Source organism: Chiroxiphia lanceolata, chromosome 2 (assembly GCF_009829145.1).
Source record: "Chiroxiphia lanceolata isolate bChiLan1 chromosome 2, bChiLan1.pri, whole genome shotgun sequence".
NCBI classification, from domain to species: domain Eukaryota; kingdom Metazoa; phylum Chordata; class Aves; order Passeriformes; family Pipridae; genus Chiroxiphia; species Chiroxiphia lanceolata.
Window position 1 is genome coordinate 14,853,132 of NC_045638.1, and position 19,278 is coordinate 14,872,409.

Here is a 19,278-nt window from a genome sequence, read left to right on the forward strand (position 1 = left end):
TGTTCAAATCACTTACCTCTCCTAGTATCTCTTTTTATTTTATTGGGATCTTCATAATCCCCCACCCAGTTATATTCTACTGGCATAGAAATAGGCCTTAGCTTCCCTGGAAAGAGAGAAAAAAATTGAGATCACACACCATAAGGCAGCATTAAACTAACATTCTTTAGAAGAAAGAACAAATTACATGCTAAGCTGCTATTCTACAGTGTTGGTTATAAAAGAGGATGCAGTGCTGTCTCTGAACAAGAGGTTAAGATAGGAGTTCTGTTTTCTTTAACAGAAAAAAAAGCAGCTAAGTATTGGTGGATTTTTCTTTTTTTAAGTTTAGAAAATTAACCCAGTGTCCTACAAAATCTTCATCGGACTGATGCCTGACACTGACAAACGCAATCAAATTTTCACTGAACAATATCTATTTATTATTCTGGAAGCTCCTGGTACACACATGGGAGAACTGTTTTAAAGCATATGTGAATTGTTGGTAACAGAAATGTGTGTATATCACTAAAGTACCTTCACAAACAGTACATTTGCTGGTGGGCTTAAAAGATCCATCAGTGACTCAGTAAGAAAGGAAGTAAAAAACCTCTACATGTAATTTCTTTTGTAGCATTTCATCCGCAGAAAGCAAAATACATTATTATTGCCAAATTCACTTTGACTTTAACCAGTAGAAGACAGAAAAGCTGAAAACTATCCTGTTTTTTAAATTTGATTGGAAGCTGCCAAATTCGTTTAAAACAATGTTGTAAACTATGATTCCTGCTTAAGGATTGCACAAATATAGTTGGAAATCAGTGAAAATGTGCTCTGAAACTCAGTTAGAGTGGTCTGAATTCTCTAGAAAGTTAAACAAAACACAGAGTAGCATACAGCACAATATCTGTAAGACTGAAAACAAAATGTTTTCCCAACAAGGTCAGCCTCCATTCTTCTTTAAGTCAATCTACCAGTCACAAAACCAAAAACTGGGTAAACAATTTGATTTTAAAAGTAGCAAAACTAAAAGTAGAAACTTCAGAAGTCTTGAAAATTGTTTTAGTAGAGAACCCTTACATAAAGGTCTTATTCCACATTTTTGAGGTTAAACCCATGATGCATCAAAAAAGAAAGACCTGTTTATAATGAAAACAAATATTCAAATGTCTATCTCCCTACAGATGTATTGTGTCCATGGAAAACATGCCAATACCATTCAGGCAGCATAATGGTAAAAGTTTTTATTATCTTTTGAAAAAAAATTTACAAAAAAGCTGTATGTAAAAACCACAGGATCAGGTCACAAATACATCACTGTTCAGGAATATAATGCATATTTTAAACTTTTTATTTATCATTCATTTTACTGTTTATGGACACATATTTAAGTCTGATTGAAGCCAGTGAGATTTAGCACACACAGTTATGAAGTCATTTCCTGAGTAGGGACGTATTCAGCTTATGTTTACTTGGTCAGAAGTAGCTTTGAACAGTTTCTTTTTCTAGAAATAAAACTTTATTTTCTTTGTAAGGCTTAACCCACAATATCTTATTGATAGATACTGCACACTTAATAAAATACAAAAGCTACAAAATTGTGCAGAGTCTGATGGTTATCAAAAGTAACATAACAAATTTTATACAAAACTTTCACCTGATTTTGTATCTGGCATTAAAACTGCGATGATCAAATTTGTTTCTTTCCTTAAGTTTCATTTACCTGTTACCTCTCCTAGTCACCTTCTTTTTAACTCCCATTAATTCCCTAAATCTCTTTTCCCTGCTGACTACACTCAGGAAATTTCTTCCTTGCGATATGAAAAGAAGCTTTCCAAGGACAACTAGCAAATTTATACAAAGCCAGTAAGAGCATGAAAGAGAAGTCTCTTCGTTAACATTGTCAAAAAAAGTCAAAATATTCCGAAAAAGAAATTATAGAGCGCCTTATTAACCTCTCATAAAAGAGGACTGAGAAGTTATTTTTTTAAAAAAATTGACATCACCACATAACTAATGATCAGTACATGTTAAAAACAATGATTTCGCTTGGCCTTGGAAGTCTCTTTGACCCTCTTTAATGGATCACCATAAGCCAGAAGAGAGTTATTGTCATTTTCCGGATTTCTGTGAAAACCTAAGGTCATGCCTAACCACAAACCTTATGACAACAAATGCCATATGTGGGAAACTTTAGAATTTAATGCTGAAATGTTTTTAGAATATTTTTAGAAAACACATTTAAATGGAATTAGACTTGATGGTGTGAATTCATTAAAAAAGAAGTGAGATCAAACGTGAAAAGCTGTATAACAAATGTGTTAAATAATGACTGACTTTCAGTGTAGTCTTTGATCCGTGTCTTTATAACCCTTTCTGCTAACAGAAAAAAAAGGCTAAAAAAGCTATCCTATAACAAAATAATAGATTTAGAAGTCCTTGAAGAAGAAATGCGGGTTTTTTTCACTTTCAACCACCAGTATTAAAATTTAATGTCTGGAACAGAGAGTACATCTCTGGTAATGGAACTGACTGCATTCACCAATTGTATTATCTGAAATACTGGAGTAATAAAATTGATACATCCATTTCAAAAACTTAGTAGTTATTTTGCACACAATGGGCATTGTTAGAAAACACCTGAAAACACTTTGAAATCAAAAGGATACTGAAGATTTTGCAGCAGGATCATGTAGTTGTGTAGAAAAGGTGCATTTTATGAAAATGCAACCTTTAATGTTGTGCAAGCACATTGCTCTAGGTCCTGAGGATACTTTACACAGCTCAAGCTCAATTTATATCAAGGTTCCCAGGTGATTTTGAAGCTTGGCTGCGTGATGTACTAAATCTATGCTTCCTCATAAGTTACATCAATTTTCTTCACAAAGCTATATGATAACAGGATTACTATAACAACTCCAAAATACAGTTTGTGCTCAGTTTAAAAACTGAGGAAACATAGCAAGTAGGGTTAAAAAATATTCAAGTGTGTGCTCAGCTAACACCATAGCAGTCAAAATACTTTTTTTTAAACATGATATTTCCTCTTCATTTTCTTCTATAGCCTAATAACTCCATGTCTGCCCAATTTTTTACTTGGCAAAAAAACCCCAATTCTCCCAGTCCAAAGCTGAAACAAGTTACAAGAGGTAAGGGAAGAGTTCCAAGAGGTTCAAAGGGAAAATAACTGGGAGTACAAGGGTTTGAGCATCAAAACTCTCACCAGAAATTGTCTCTGAATTTTCATCCCAAATAAGCCAAAAATCCAAGATGTGGAAGTAGCATGAATACTTGTGCACATTTACAAGCAAAATTCTTCCTTAAACAACCTATAATCTCAAATAAAGAGGAATTGCCATATATAATTGTCGTCACTTCCCATATAGGAAGTTACAGGACTAAAGAAAAATTAAAGAGTTTTAGAGAGCAGTGCAGCATGAAAGCAGCATGTCACCTCTTGGTAAACCTGAAGTGGTTGTGATCATTATTATACCTGGGAAAATGTTTCCAATGCTGAATTACTAAACTTATACAAGCCTTGCTGTTATACTGAGAGAACAATTTCATCCTGTATTTTTAGTAAAAAAAATATGAGTTTCTGCTAGTTGCTTTTTTCTACAAAATGATACTGAAACATAATCTGGAAAATTAAGTTGATAACAAAATTATATAATTTATACTCAGAAAAACCACTGATATAAAACTGGACTTGCTCTCCCTAAGATGTTAAGTATTTTTTTTCCCTTAACAGAATAAAGCTCTTAGATTGAAATTGGACTAAAGTAGTATAGAATTTTTAGCAAAATCAATGGCCACCAGAGATATTTTCATGGTTAAAAACAAAAGCAGATGCACGAAAATCCTAAAATCAATGAAAGGTGATTATCTTTATTAGATCAATGCCATACCATATGTCGGTGTGCTCTCTCTCCTTCCAGGACCACTTGTTCTTCCTTTCTCATATTCATAGCAGTATAAAACTGCATCTTCTTCAACCACATTAAAGCGTTTCCGATATTCCTGGTCAAGAAATGAGTTTGGAGATTCGGATCCTGTATGAACCGGTTTGCCCACTATATGTCTGCCAACATCGTCACAGGGGAGATTTCCCTTTTCATCCCTTTAATTAAAAAGAGAGGGCTTTAGTATATTGAGATAAAACACTGATGTTTTTAAACTGCAAATATTTCAATGAAAATGTGCCTATATCAGTATTTCATGCATCAAAACAGATGATGACATCCACCCACATCAGGATCACACCTCATATATGCGTATGTATGCCCGTATATGCCAGTTACCTCACACATCTCTGCTTATTCAATTCTTTTACAGACTTATCCATCTCACTGGTTTATCTTGAAAAGAATTATAGAAATAAAATTGATGTGCAGCTACTCTTTTTTATTTCTTGTTATTTTTGCCCTTGTGATTTAGGGCAGAGGAATAATGTTTACCTTACTTTTCCAGATTTGCATTTTTAAATACATCATATAGTTTTAAAGACATGGCTATATGGAGCACCAGCAAACTCAGTCTGATTCCTTACAAATTAACCTCAGATCAAGAAGAACCAGGCGCAGATGATGTACAGACATCTGACATAGTCTTGCACAATCCATGCAGGTCTAGAAGTTGTACAGGTACATCCATGCAGTACCAAATATGGTGTGCAACACCTGCTCATAAGCTGCTATCCCAGGACAGTGCTCACTTTGGAGTTTGTGTCAGATCCTCAAGATAATAATTTTTGCTTTCCTGCATCCCTGCCCCACTCTTTGAAAATGCAAACTACTCAAAGGCATCAACCAAGAGAGCAAGTGGTACTGGGTTAGGAGTCCTCTCTTGTACTAGATGAACCAGGGCTCATTTAGTAAACCCCCTGGTAGAATGTGCCTGGAGAGGGTTGAAAAAGACCTAATCAGACAGTTACTCCTGGGCAGCCAAATGCATGGGAGACATTCAAGAGAGAAGCTGGGGCCATATGCCTTCTGCTGGAGTCCTGTCCCTGCTTTGGCAGATTGCTTTCCCAGAGCAGGGTTGGTGTTGGTTCAGTGAGGGGGGATGGTGCAGCCCCAGCAGGGCTGTGGAGTCACCTCTGATCACAGAAAGACTTTCTGTGCTGACAGTGCAGGGGGACTCCAGCAGGTAACACAATGGAGACTGATACAAAACAGCCAGATGCTGATCAGTGCTGCAACCCTCATCAGGGGCTGGCATGAGGAAAGCAGGGCAGCCTGAGCTGGAGGGATCTTTACTGTGAGCGCGGAGTTAAGTGCAGAGCCACCAGGCAAACACCTTTTGCCACAGCCCTCTGGAGATGAAGCCTGCAGTTCTCATCCCCAAAGGCATTTCACAAATTTGAGCAGGCACTGACTTACAACCAACACTTCTAAGCAACTACCACATGGAAATTGTTGGTCCCTTTTTGTCATGCCATCAGTGTGCAGTTTATGTCAGCAGTTGTGCTGTTGGTGGGTATCATCACTAAGGTGGCCTGGTTTTGGATTTTACAATTTCTGTAAAAATGTCAAGTCTTTTACTCTATTCCAGTAAGAAAAGGAGGGCTTGTTTGTTTTGTTTTTTTTCTTTTGGAATGGCAACAACAAACTGAGAAACACATGCTGAACAGTTTGATAATACCTGAAATAAAGACATGATTTAATATAGTTAATCATGGACAAAAAACCTGATGTAATGCAAAAACAAATTATGCAGAAACACTGTACACTATGTGACAGGTGAAATAAAGTATAGTCCATTAGGATTACGGGGATAAAAAAATTCAAATGTACAAAGCTTAATCTCTCCATAAGATTACAGCTTGTGCTAATACGTATTATAAGATTTAATCAGAATTGGTCCAAACTACTGCATTATCATAATGATTTCAGAGATGTTATTAATAAATAATGAAAATACATTTTGAAGACCTCAATTTCTAGAGCAGAACTCAAAAACTGATGAGTACTGAATGATCGCTAAAAATACTTCAATAAAGAGGATGCATTTCTTATCAAATAAAAGTATTTTTGTGATGGTAAACTTCTTTTAAGATGGTATAGTTTCAGGAGCAACAAGTCTTCACCATATAACTACTGCATTCAAAAGAAATAAACCTAAGACTGTGTTTTGGGGGCTTTTTTCCCCAGTTTTTTTGTTAATGGATTAGAATTAAATACTTGGTTCTTTACCCTCAATTTTCTGAAAACCATGTCTTTAAAACATTTACATAAGCATAATAAAATATTATTATGAGGGAGATAAAATATAAATTCAATTTCTGTAAACAATTCAAATGTCATGACTGACTGTTTTTATTTAATTAAAAGACAAAAAAATAGTGAATGTATTATGTTTGTCTATCTCACTCTAAGACAAACATTAAACTAATTACATCAGCAAGTTCAACTGTGTTATACATGTCACATTTGAAATAAAATGGTCTTTTTTTTTTTCCCCCAAGAAATAGTAACCAAGCCAGGTACAGATGAGGCAGGGATGAGGAAGGAACATGGGACACAAGGTTTCACTAAAGGCTTGTGACGTCACCATGAAGTGCAAAGTCACTCTTTTGCCCTGGACGGTTTTTCATATCTCTGAAGAGTAAGAATTGATCATAGAATCACAACTTTTGCTCCCCACTAAGCAATTTAATATGCATTATACCTCACTCTTGGATGACTCCCTGGAAAATCTTGCCAGTATTAGGTCATACGTCTCACTAATTGGCTGGAAGAGTTACTGATAGGAAAGTCTAAGAAAAACTCAGCAACGAGAAACTCAGGTACAAGAAAGGACATGCTGCCCTTACAGACTTTCCAAGAACTAAAAGACTAAACTAACAGACTAACTAAAAGAAAAGCAAGAAGTAATTTAAAAATACATTGACCAGACATGTGATAGTCTCTGTGTAAGAATACAGAAGCTTTAAAAATTCTGATTCCTCTTAAATACATTCCTAGACTTTTGGGTAGCTACTTCTGTATTATTTGTAGACCATAATTCTCTCAAAATTTTAGGAAAGTAGCATCTGTGTACATTATGCAATTACACTGCATCATTTGAGGTCACGTAAAGGTAGGTTGATGAATCTGCAAGAAAGATCTGCTGCTTTTCTGGCTCAGAAAGCCCAGAGACCTGGAAGAGCTGACAATGCCTGTTCCAGGTGGCAGGTCAGAGTAGCAGGTACATTTACAGGGAACAGCACAGTCACTGCACAATCTAGCAGAGTGGCCACACCAAAACACAGTCCTGAACTTTGCTGTAATGTTATCTAATCAAATATATCTAAAAAAGAAAACATTATGGCAGGACTAATAATTTCTGTTGTTGAAGTTGAAAGATATGAACTTCTTTTCTGGTTTCAGATTCAGGGGCTCAGGTAACTTTTGCTCTTCTGAAAGAGCAAAGACTGTTACAGTCAGTTGATTACCCCATATTTGATAAAATAGGGTACTAAGCCCTCTTTTCTAAAGACTACTGTTTGTTTTGCAGACAATACATTGATTCAGAACATTGTGGGTCTGATTCAACATACCTACCCTTAATAATCAGTTCACCTGCAAAATACAGCCTATTCTGCAGGGCAGGCTGATAAATGGGTAGGAATGAAATGGTCAGTTACCTCAAAAATATTTTTGACATTGAATTGTACCTTGAAATGATATTTTTTACCTTGGAACATAAGGTTCTGTTGGAGGAGGGGGTATGTAGAGATCCTGAAGGGCAGAGCTGTCTCTTTTTGTAGGTGTGCTGATAGTACTGGATGGTGTAGCAACACTGCTTGTAGGACTTCTAGGAATAAGAGGCTGGTTCAAAAGAGAAAGAGAAATAATCAAGATTATCCTTAAATATTTTTATTTGAAAAAGCCATAAACAGACTATAGTTCAGAAAGCTAAAGAAATAGTTTTGTGTGCTCTTAAACTGACTAAAAAACATTCATGCTAAGGAGACAGATCTATGAATGCTTATGCATTGTGCTTATAAAACTGACTCCTCTGATTACATCTTTTTCCCTTCAGCACAGCAAGATTATTGCCAATGCTCATAAAAATGGTGATCAGTAGAGCTACTGCTGAAATTGTAACGAGTAAATAACATACAGAATCCAGTTAATTCCTTAATTAAACTAACATTGTAAAGAAAAAGTCTACTTTACAGTAAAAGGTGCGTAAGTAGGCATTAAATTAAATGTTAAGTTCCCCCATCTGTTCTACAGCTTAAGAATTAACTGTAAAAGCTTCAGTTTATGCCTGCAGATGCTGTTAAATCAGATACTGCATCCTCAGAACACACAGAATCAATGGGAGATTATTATTATTCATCATTCCCCTGGGCATTCTCCTCACAAAATAACATTTAGTCACAGGTAAATAAATTGTACCCTCCTTGCAGAATAATAATGCATTCTAGCTATCATTCCAGTCCAAACAGGATCGTTCCTTAATCACATCTCTCTCTCTATCTCGTGAATTAGGCACACCTTTTTCTTCCTTAGTTTAACTAACTTTATTAAATCACTGTAGGGTTGAAAATTATAGCAAGATTTTCTAACAGTCTCTACATATATACAGAAAAATTAAATGAGAAGAAAACTTTGTTTGCTGTAGTCTACTTAATAACATGTCTACCTAATAAGGAAAGCCTTATGTGGCCTGGTTTGTGAGATACCTAAATTCAAGCAAAAGCAAAAGTAAAACAGCAAAACAGCAAGCACAAGAGTATCGTTGTATACCCTAAAATTAATCTAATATTAAAAAATGCTGAGCTTTGCTTAGAAGGAGTTTTTTCCTGCTATATTTTTGGAATTTAACTCCTTGAAAAAAGAAGTGCTGGGATTGAAGAGAGTTCACTATACCTCTAATTTCTGACCTTGGTAACTACTGGAGAATACAAACATTTCATGTTGTATTGACGACAGAGAAGCTCTAAATGTTGACTGAATGGGTGCATAGAAAGATCCTTCTGCCAGCACTATTAACAATACTTCATAACAGACCAAAAGGGCGTTCCTGTGCAGAATAATCAATTCCCATTTTATAGATACTAATCTTGACACCCTAGTATGCCTATAGTGCAGAAACCCCCAAAAGTTTAACAGCAGAAACTTCCCCAAAATGCTGGCCTTTCATAAACTAGTGATAAGCCATTCAAACTTATGCTTATCAAGTGAAGTCCCCACCATTGTGTTACTTTTTTAAAACCTGTACGTAGGAACAATGAATATCACTTAGGAAACCCCATGCTTTAGCCAGTTATTGACTTGTTTTAGCAACAGAGCTGTGTTAGATGTTATTTATCTCGAATATAATAAAATGTATGCTTAAAATTTACTTATTAGAACTTTGCAAGTCCACCTTTAAAGCAACAGCTACAAACAAAAGTTTTCTCTTTTTGAATGTTCAAAACCTGCATCCTATAAACAATGATACTGCTTAATTCTTTCCTTGTTCATTAGAGTTAAAGTGAGTATTCTATAGCCAGGCCAAGGAAAGACTACCAGTATTTACAGGAAGAGAGGAAGAAAGACACACACACAAAATCAGACAGGTAAAAGACTTTACAACCACTAAAAACAAGACAAAAGTCTGCAAAAGTAAGAATAAAGTTGGTGGCAAAACAGGGTAAAAAAACCCCAAACCCAACCCATAAAAACACCTTGAACTCTCCGCCCCAACTTTCAGAGAAACAAAAACCTTATCTTTTAATTTTCATCTGTGACAACGTAGCCATAGATGTTTTTGAACCACTCACTAATACAACACTGGTTATTTCCTTTTTGGTACCTTGCACTTCTATGACAAGTACACCTTGCTGAGTAGCTTGTCGAATTAATTTTCATTGTAAACCAACAGAATTTTGCGACAGATACTGTTTACACTTGTTAAGCTCAAGCATAAGAGTGATCCGGATGTACAAGGGGTTGATGTGCCTCTGTCAGTCCTGACAAGCTGCCAGAGGGCTAGAGGACACAGGTAAAGAATTTCCCTTATGTTACAGTCTGGAATACCTGGCTGCAATTATTTAAATACTACTGATACTGAGTTAATTTCTGAAAAAAAAAATTTGCTAAAGTCTGAGGATTCTTTTTGGTATAATATACAGCCCCAACATACAGCTCAGTTTGTTGTCCAGACAATTTGCTGGTTGATGCTGGAAGTCAGTTTGGGTTTGTACATCTTTGAAAAATGCCTATTTTAGTTTATTTTTTTGGCACGGGAAGGTAGTTAAAACAGTGAATGCAATAGGAAGAAACGGTATTCGGTTTAACACAGAAAACCACAAGCTATCTAGTTTACTGAAGGTAACTGTTCCCATGTCAGACACTTTCAGAGGTGAAAATACAGTCTAATTGGTGAAAGTCTGAATGGATGTGGTACCTCACAGGATGGCAAGGTGGGTACATCTTCCCAGGGCACCTGGAGCTCTCAAGGGTATAGAAATTGTAATACAATCTAGTACAAGTGGAAGCACAATCCTGTAGGATTGTCTCAAAACGTTCTCGTATCTTTTCCAAATTTCTTTTGTATTGCCAAACTCAACTCTCTGCTTATTTCCACGGAAACAGAAAAGCTGTTTAATTAGAAGAAAAAGGGAAATCCAAATTTAACAATTGGTCACCACTTTTAAAACAAAAAAGTAGTTATCATGACTTCACCAGTAAAGCAATAGCTCAGTAAGAATTTCTACATGGTAAAAGCATTTAAATGGTCTCTCCTGGTAGTAGCTCAACACGCTGAGAGCACTGTTGTACCTACCACCTTGTGCTGTAGGAGTTCAGCTTTCATTTTTATAAAGAATTAAAAGTCTTCAGATTCTCTCGACTGAAAAGAAAGCCTTCAGACCATGGCCTGCGTGTATGGTGCATCTACCTGGCATTTTGCATTGAAATTTAGAGACCTCAACCATTCAGGTCAAGTCAATCTGGTCACCTGCAAGTAAATAAGCTCATGTAGCTCTCCAGTTCAATGGCAGCCACTCAGTGAACCATATGCAGGCACATTGAACAGGAAAACCACGTGGAACTCCATTCAAGTATTTCTCAATTGGATGCATTGGAGATCAGTGATATCCTTGAGTTAACTAACTTCCAAGGAGTAGAGATTTTCCTGCTGCAGTTCCTTTTGGCAGGCTGGTCAGGGCAAGGGGGATTGCTGATACAGCAATAAAACTAAAAAGTTTTCAAGTCCAAAGAGTTAAATACTTGACTCATGGGAATAGCCTGTCAGGAAAAGTTTAGAATTTACATATTAAAATTTGAAGTAACCTAAAAAATGTTCCACAAATGACCCTAGATCAGTGTTAACCCACAATGACAGACACAAAAATCCATATTCAATATTTCAACACATTTTGGAGTACTATTTCTTAAACGTTTTGAATGCACCATCCTCCTTCCAGATCATTAGTATTCATGGAGCCTTTCCCAAACAGTCAGTTGGCCAGGGAAGAGGTAACCAACCATCTTTACTTACAGCACATCAGTTTCTCTAATGCAGGGAAATAGGAAGTCCCTGTAAGTACTGACTGATAGCACAGAGACATCCAAGTCCCCTCTCCCCTCGTAGCTGTTCTGTGCCTGGTTAGCTCTGCCATGCACTCCCCACCTCCCTCTTGCTACTGGGACCTATTGCTGCTTTTCCCATCCCCAGTCCTGAAGGAACTGAGAGGGCGTCCCCAGTGAGTCAGCATAATATATTTGCTTTTTCTCTCTAAACAATGAATGTAATTAATATTTAATATACACTATCTAAAATTCTTTTAATGTTTTTAAAACTCTTTGAACCTTTCATTAACTCCCTTGGAACCAGCAATATATAGTTTGAGAAACATTGCTCCAGAAAAAGGCATACAACTTTTCCAAATACAAGCAAAACCAATACAAAATTTTAAATTCTATTATCTTAATACAGGATTTGCATCAGTAAATATGTTTTACTGCCAATATATTTTTCATATTGGATCAAGGTTATGACAATTCATTGAACCAAATGTTTCCAATAAAATAAACTTTTTATAAGAACAACCATGATGTGAAGTAATGTAATACTGTAACTAATTCAGTCAGAATACATTTTAAGAGTGCTGCAAAGAATGCCCAGTTCTCATGTAGCTGAAAGACAACTAAGTAACTTAAAAGTAAACAAGTTAGTATTTTATTCAAATTTAATGATTAAAAAGTGTAGGATCATTAATTCTTATCATAAATGATGAAGATTATGATAGCATTGTCTCTAGACGAATGAAGGAGGCAATATATTCAAGTAAGGAAATACACTAAGCATTTCAAACAAATACTTTCAATACTTTCAAACAAAGGAGTGTTGTTATTGGTGCTGTTGCTTCTTAGGAGGCTGAAAAGCTGGATATACCATAGTGGAAATATGATCCATATCTAATCCAAAAAAACCTGCTAAAAAAACTACAGATACTGACTTGCCGGTGATTTTGTAACGGTACAATTTAATCAAATACAAAACAGTACAGTGAACTATTTGGATATACAAAAGGTGACATTTAAATAGGCTTGGTGAAGGAGGGGTCAGAAGGTTTTTATTCCCAGTCAATACACAAGATGTGGCTGGCAGCTGGACCTGCCCCAACCTCACTGAGATGAGGAAGAGCCTTTTTGGTGGGTGTCGTCCAAATTAACCACAGCATGGCACATGTTGTTCTAGCACTCCTTTGCTGTATTATAAAGAAAATGGATGAAGAATCTTCCACACTGTAGTAAAGTCCACCTTCTTTTTGACTAATTAACAAAGCATTTTCCAGAAGGCAGAGGACTTTGCAGCTAGGCTCTTGCCAGAGTGATGATAGCGACTCACATAAAATTCCATATGCTCCAAGAATCTTCTCTGTTGAGCTTTCCACCCTTGTTCAAACAGCACTTCAGGGAGCCTCCCTTTGAAACCTCCCCAGAATAACACAAAGTGGAAAGGAGAAATAAAACAGACAATCTAGAGTAGAGAACATTTATTTAAGTTAGGTTTTGAACCAGACAAAAATTTAGAGAGTTCAAAGATAAAGTCACCTCTATGTAAAGTAAGAAAAATAAAAAAAATTAAAGGTTAAAGTTAATTGGTTTGTTCACCACATTCAGCCCAGTCAGAAATACAAACATTGCAAACTGAAATATCATTCTGGGTTCTCGCACAACTGCTCAGAGTATTAAGAGAAGTAACTGAAAGGCAAATTTAGTAAGGTTTGTCTTGCAGGCATGACATCTTAAAATTCATGGTACAATACCATATTAATGAATACTTTCAATTGCAAAAGGCAACCACTAAATTCCCCAAGGCCACAGCTGCCTTATTCAAACATTATAAAAGCAATAACGACAAACGCAGGCTGAAAAATCCCTTGACTTCACAAATTCGGATATGATTCCAAATGTATCACGAGAGAACCTTGATTATCAGTTAGAGGTTGGATACTGATAGATATTAAAAAAGACAATTGATTGACTGAAAAGAGAAAAAAACCCCAACCAAACAGCATTTTCTTTAATCAGGACACAAGAGGGGGGAAAAGAAAAAAAAGAGTTTTTTATTTCTGTAGTGATTGACCCTAGAGCTGGAATTAATGCTCTTATAAATACAGACTTATTATGTAATGATGCATGGTATAGCCATAGGCTAATTGTATTATTTGACTGTACATCAAGCCATTCAATATCGGTTTCAGGACTGCTACACAAGATGCATAATTCTTCTTCTTTCTTTTCCCTAATCTTTCATATTTATTCTAAGGATATTTGTGAAAAGAATGAATATACCACATTTCTGCCAAAAAGAAAAAAAAAAACGACACAAAGAATTAATCAATGATTATGTAGCGTGCACTTAACTCCTAATTCATGGCAACACTGTGATGTGAAGGCAGAGCTGCTAAAAGTAAACAACTGAATATTCTAAGAAGTATTTATGCCAATTAAAAAACAGTTAATATCTGAATGGTCTGAAAGTGTTTTCCAGACATGGAGACCATGAATGTTCATTTGGCTTGTGGCTAATCTAGATCACTAACAGTGGACAGAAAGCTCTTAAAAAATTTCACTATCAGAGTTTATAATTTAACTACCAGGGTGCCCTGTCACTTACACACAAAACTGCTTGATCCACTGGTAGTACCTGCACATTGCCTGAACTGGAAGACTCATCTAGCACTTTCCCAGCTTACAGGCATATTTAGTATCTCTCCATTAAGTCTAGTTTGTCATGTAGCTGCAAATGGCAAATTTCATGTTCTCATACACAATTACTGACTAAACAAGCAGAATGCAATTTACCAGTAATGCCTCAACATTATTTACTTTAAGCTAAAATTAAGTTTTGAAGGTTCTCAATTAAAACATTACAATGTACGTTTCAATGTAAATGAGTTTCCTAATTTAATTCACTGAAATATTTACCTTCTACATCCATGGCATCAGCTGTTAAATATATTCATTGGTGGGATGCATACAAAACCTCAAGTCTCTGCTTCTGTGTCAGCCTCCTTACATTAGGGCAAACTTCCACCTTCCCACCTTACTCATTGCAATATGATTAGGATGTGACAACACATTTTTCTGTGTTCAATCTATTTGCAGAACCAAAAAAACCACAGCAGTCATTTTGCTGCTCTTATTTCCTATTTTATCAAAATTTCATCCCCATATCTTCTTCTACAATCTTTTGAATATTTTGGTCATATTTTGCACTTTAACAGAATTATTACTGAATCATAATTTCCTTATAGCTTGTTTCTGCTGAATAGTACATATGGTTCAATTAACTCAACTCTGGGATGACAGCACAGTTGTAATGATCTCAATTATTGTAAGACATCCTGATATGGGAAAATGATTTGTCATAACCTCCCCGGCTTGCAAAGGTGATGTAAGTACTGCTTTCCCTTATGTTTTTTTGCTATTTGCTGTCACTTTCCCCCTCTTCTCTCACATTACCTCCCAAGCTCCTAACAAAGGATAGCCCCTTTACATGAATCAGGAATATAAGAAATTTCAGACCAGTCAGAGCGTCAAATTGCAATTGCCATACTTACAGTTTTTCTGAAGACTTTTTTTCCAGAAAATTTGCTAATTAAACATAACTTGTTCATATTTTTACAGCTACAAAATTATACTGCACCCAGTGCTTTTGCTGCTTGTTATTGATATAACGCATGGTACCAATTTCACACTTAGGCTACATTTAAACTTTAACATCAGCTGACTTTAACATCTGTTCAACTCTGAACTCCATAAATCAACACAGATTTCCACATTATGCAGCTTCTGAAGTTTGTCTGCACTTCACCCTGGAGCTTTGTCCACACTCCACCTATTTAAGAAAACTATTGTTTCTCACGCTAAAATCATAAATTGTAACAGACACACATATGCCCACTGCACACATAAGTGCTGAATGAGGCTCTGGCCTTTTCCTGGTGTCATATTTGATAAAATCAGAATAATATCATGTTACCATTATATTTGTAATGTTTAACCGTATCTCTATTTGTATTCATATTAGCCTTGAAAATATTAATGTTCTTTATGCTATCAGCAAAAAAACCCACACCAAACCCAATACTCCCATTGCCCCCCAAGTCTGTAAGATTATAGAAGAACACTATCTAGGGTCAGTGTCATCCAATACAGATAAACTACATTCAAGTTGGCCGTCCAGACTCCCTTTACCATCAAATGCATAGAAAAGAGGCATGTGCTGGGTCAAATTCACTGTATCTAAGGTAGATCAGTTTAAAATAGGCCAAGATGAATGAACCAGTAACTGTTCCTGTAAGTCTGCTGGTCAAAGGGAGAAAAAATGAGAAACTTGAATGATATGTAGATATGCATACAGTAGATATCAAAAGCTAAATCCATTGAGTAACACCCTAGTACCTGTCAGAAACTTCTCTTGTGGGGACTTCAGCACAATTATTCTAGTGGTAAATTATAAAGTCAAGCAAAAAGGAGTATTTAGGAAAATGGCCCAATTCACACAAAGAAATACCAAACTCACCCAAACAGGACTTAGACTGAAAGCATTGGACCCCATTTAAGGCAATTATGTGCATTTTACATTTGTATTTATATTCTCACTACAGCTATGATAAAAGTGTAGCCTTCAAGTATGGACATTCATGCACTCACAACATGCACACAGATTTGCAATTTTATGTTCAGACGCTAATAAGATATTTCTGGTTGAAAGTTTTTGTCATATGTCTAGTCAGTTCTTTATATCTGAAAGACCAAGACATCTCAGTTATTTAAAAACTTACTCAGTTTTAAAGGCTGTGATGCATTTAACCATTATAAAATATATATATGTGCATATATATATATATATATATATATACACACATATCTGAAAAAAGTTCTTCATGGCATTAGTTCTTTCTAGGTATCTCTTAATATTTTATATGGCAAAGACCACAGCTAATGGCAGTGGCATTTTCATATCTCATTTTCCTTTTGCCCAAACTTTGCAGAAGTCTTTTATCTTTGAAATGTACTTAATTTTTAATTAGAGTTTTTACTGTGATAATAAAAAGTCCCAGAGAAAATAAATTGCTAAACATTATTCTATCTGAATTGAATTGAAAAACAGATTATTTGTTGGTTCCATCTGTTGGTTACATGACTTCATCAGTCTGAACATAACTTTTATTTCCTAGAGTAATCCATCACAGTGGCATTTTATCCTAGAGGTAAACATGAAAGCTTTAATGAAACCATTTCATTGTTTTCAGTATATTGCAGGCTTACTTAGGTGCCCAGCCGATATCCTGTGCTAACACCTCCTTATGTGCAAGGCAACTTTGACACAAATACAACTTTATTTACATGAGAAAAAATGATGGTCAAGTGCTTTATTGAATACAACCACCTTACAAATTTTCCTGTAACTTCATGAGTGATCAAACTGAGAACTCAGTTTTTTCCCCTCTTTTTTTGAGGTTATATTGTACTGAGATCTTCACAGGAAACCAAACTAAAAATTTATCCATTTGTAAAGCATGCTTGTTTTCCCTTGGCTGGAAAAATTATCTGAGGCTACTTTTCTGCACTGTAGAACACTGGGATGATTACTTCTTAACTTTGAAAAGTTCTAACAGGTTTAATTTCAATTAAGCCTATGAGAACAAACTTCAGAGAAATAATTTCAGAAACAATTCTTCAAAGTATACAAGAGTAAATCCATATGCTGCTGAGGATGAAGCACAATAAAGCATCATTGAGATAATCTATAGTTAAAATGATGGTGTATGACTTATGATTAAGCTTCATTACCTGCAGAGCAAGGGGCTTCCATCTCATATTTTTCAGTAAAGCTGGTGCTGAGGTAAGCATGCTCTGAGGTCGCTTTTTCAAAGTTAAGATAACACCACTCGGATCCTCTCGTAGTGCATTCACCAAATTTTTCAACTGCCACCCCACCTGGTAACCAGTAAAATCATTACAATAAAATTGAGGTACAGTATTCAATATGTAATGTTCCCTTTTTAAATAAGATTACTAAAATAACATTATAGGAGTGTATATATATATATATATATATTAAAGGAAATTAACTCTAGAAATGTCAAAATTTAATTACTGCATAAAAATCATGTAAACTAAAATAATTATTATAATGCATTACGATGTATATGCATTGCTTCAGGTTTTAGAATTAATAAACTACTGTTACTTCACTGCAAATGCACAATTAAATCTCAAGGTGTTTTCAAACTTATCTCTGGTACACAGACTTTAGAAACTAGAAAGTTAAAAAGCCCTGGCTTCTGCACTGACAGTTCATTTCAAAACTGAGCATTTGGTACTTCACGGTTACTATTTAAAGTCCACTAACCACATGTAGTCATACACTACTACTCCTAGCAGCTTATGCAAGCACAAAACAGTTCAAGAAAATCTTCTACTCTTCACACTGCTATAAAAATAAAGTCAGAAACAAAAGGCCTTTTTAAAAATAGTACTTCTTTCATGATTCAGAAACAAATACAGTAAATCAATGACAGAAATGTAGTCCAGTCACTACTTGATGTAGTCCAGCCTAAAGTAAAATTTTCCTAATTTAATTACAGCATTTTGAAATATTCTAAAATTAAAAACTTGACTAACATGGAAAGTAACAACTCTTTGTTTATAAATGCAGGATAGAACTTTCTGAATAATCTACTTTGCATTTTTGAAAAAACTACTTCAAATATTAAAACATTACAACTGACAAAGACAACAGTGTTAAGTCTGAATAATGCCTGATTACTAGGTATCTATCGTGAAATGCTTTAAGGTGTTAAAACCCCACTTTTTCAAGTTTGGCACTTAGATTGGCAACACATGGAATCATACATCTCTTGAAAATCTTGGCCTGTAGAGTCAGAAAGTGATTATTTCCGTAAACTTGACATCTTTTCTACCTTTTTTTCTCTCTTTCCCCCCCAAACAAACAACTAAATTTTACTGATGTATAAAGGATCACATTTAGAAATATTTTTCCGCTTTCACAACTTGTACAAGAACAACATTAATAACAAAATTACCCAACTGAGAAGTGAAAAAAGAAATCTAGACTTCTGAAGTGATAAGGTAACTTAACCTTAAAAAGGTTATTTTGTGTCATGTCAATACATTTGAAAAAATGAAATAGGCAATGTGAACAAAGAGAATGCAGATGGTCCTTATCATTGCTACAGTGCAATGACACAAATATATATTTGTTACCTATGCTTAAGCAAGATAATTACAAGTAGGTTGTTGCTACTTATTCCCTGCTACACAGAACCTCACTTTGTTTGTTTAATATCACTTATTTTAAGAACTGGTACTGCCATATGAGCATGACACTTAAGCCAACTCTAATGCTTACCAACCACCCTGAATCACAGATATGGCTCAAACCTCATCACTCTTTCCTCAGCTCTTGTGCACCTACCTGTCCTGTTTTCACCAGAGCAAAGTTCATTATATTCAGAATATACTTCTACAGTAATATTATAGTATGCAAAGATAATGGGTATTGACAACATGCATCATTAGAGAATATTTTTCAGTATCTACAGAAGACTTCCAAGTATGCTAAAATTCTTATTTTCAGTCCAAGGTACTAAGCATATAGCTATCACACTTTGAATAAAATGAAACATTAGTGCAATCAACTCCAGCTCAATTTCTACATCCTGGTGAGGTCTCCATTGTGTTTCTACAATATTTAAATGGAATGTCTCTGAGTCCAAGCTTTGTCTCTGAACATCATGATTTAGTTAAAAAAATACCTTGCTATTTACAACACTGT

General features: G+C 35.4%; 1 protein-coding gene across 6 annotated transcripts in view; it reads right to left on the reverse strand.

Annotated features, from left to right (window-relative positions):
• CNKSR2 (connector enhancer of kinase suppressor of Ras 2) overlaps window positions 1-19,278 on the reverse strand; it is a 207,560-nt gene that overhangs the window by 77,273 nt on the left and 111,009 nt on the right. For 3 of the 6 annotated variants that reach the window (XM_032680900.1, XM_032680896.1, XM_032680897.1), the window contains exons 9-12: window positions 17,271-17,417; window positions 7,657-7,790; window positions 3,888-4,099; window positions 17-106 (exon numbers count right to left, since the gene is read on the reverse strand). In XM_032680900.1, the coding sequence (XP_032536791.1) occupies window positions 17-106; window positions 3,888-4,099; window positions 7,657-7,790; window positions 17,271-17,417 (583 nt within the window). The remainder of the gene's footprint in view (window positions 1-16; window positions 107-3,887; window positions 4,100-7,656; window positions 7,791-17,270; window positions 17,418-19,278) is intronic. The other 3 variants (XM_032680902.1, XM_032680899.1, XM_032680898.1) reach the window with 1 other exon arrangement.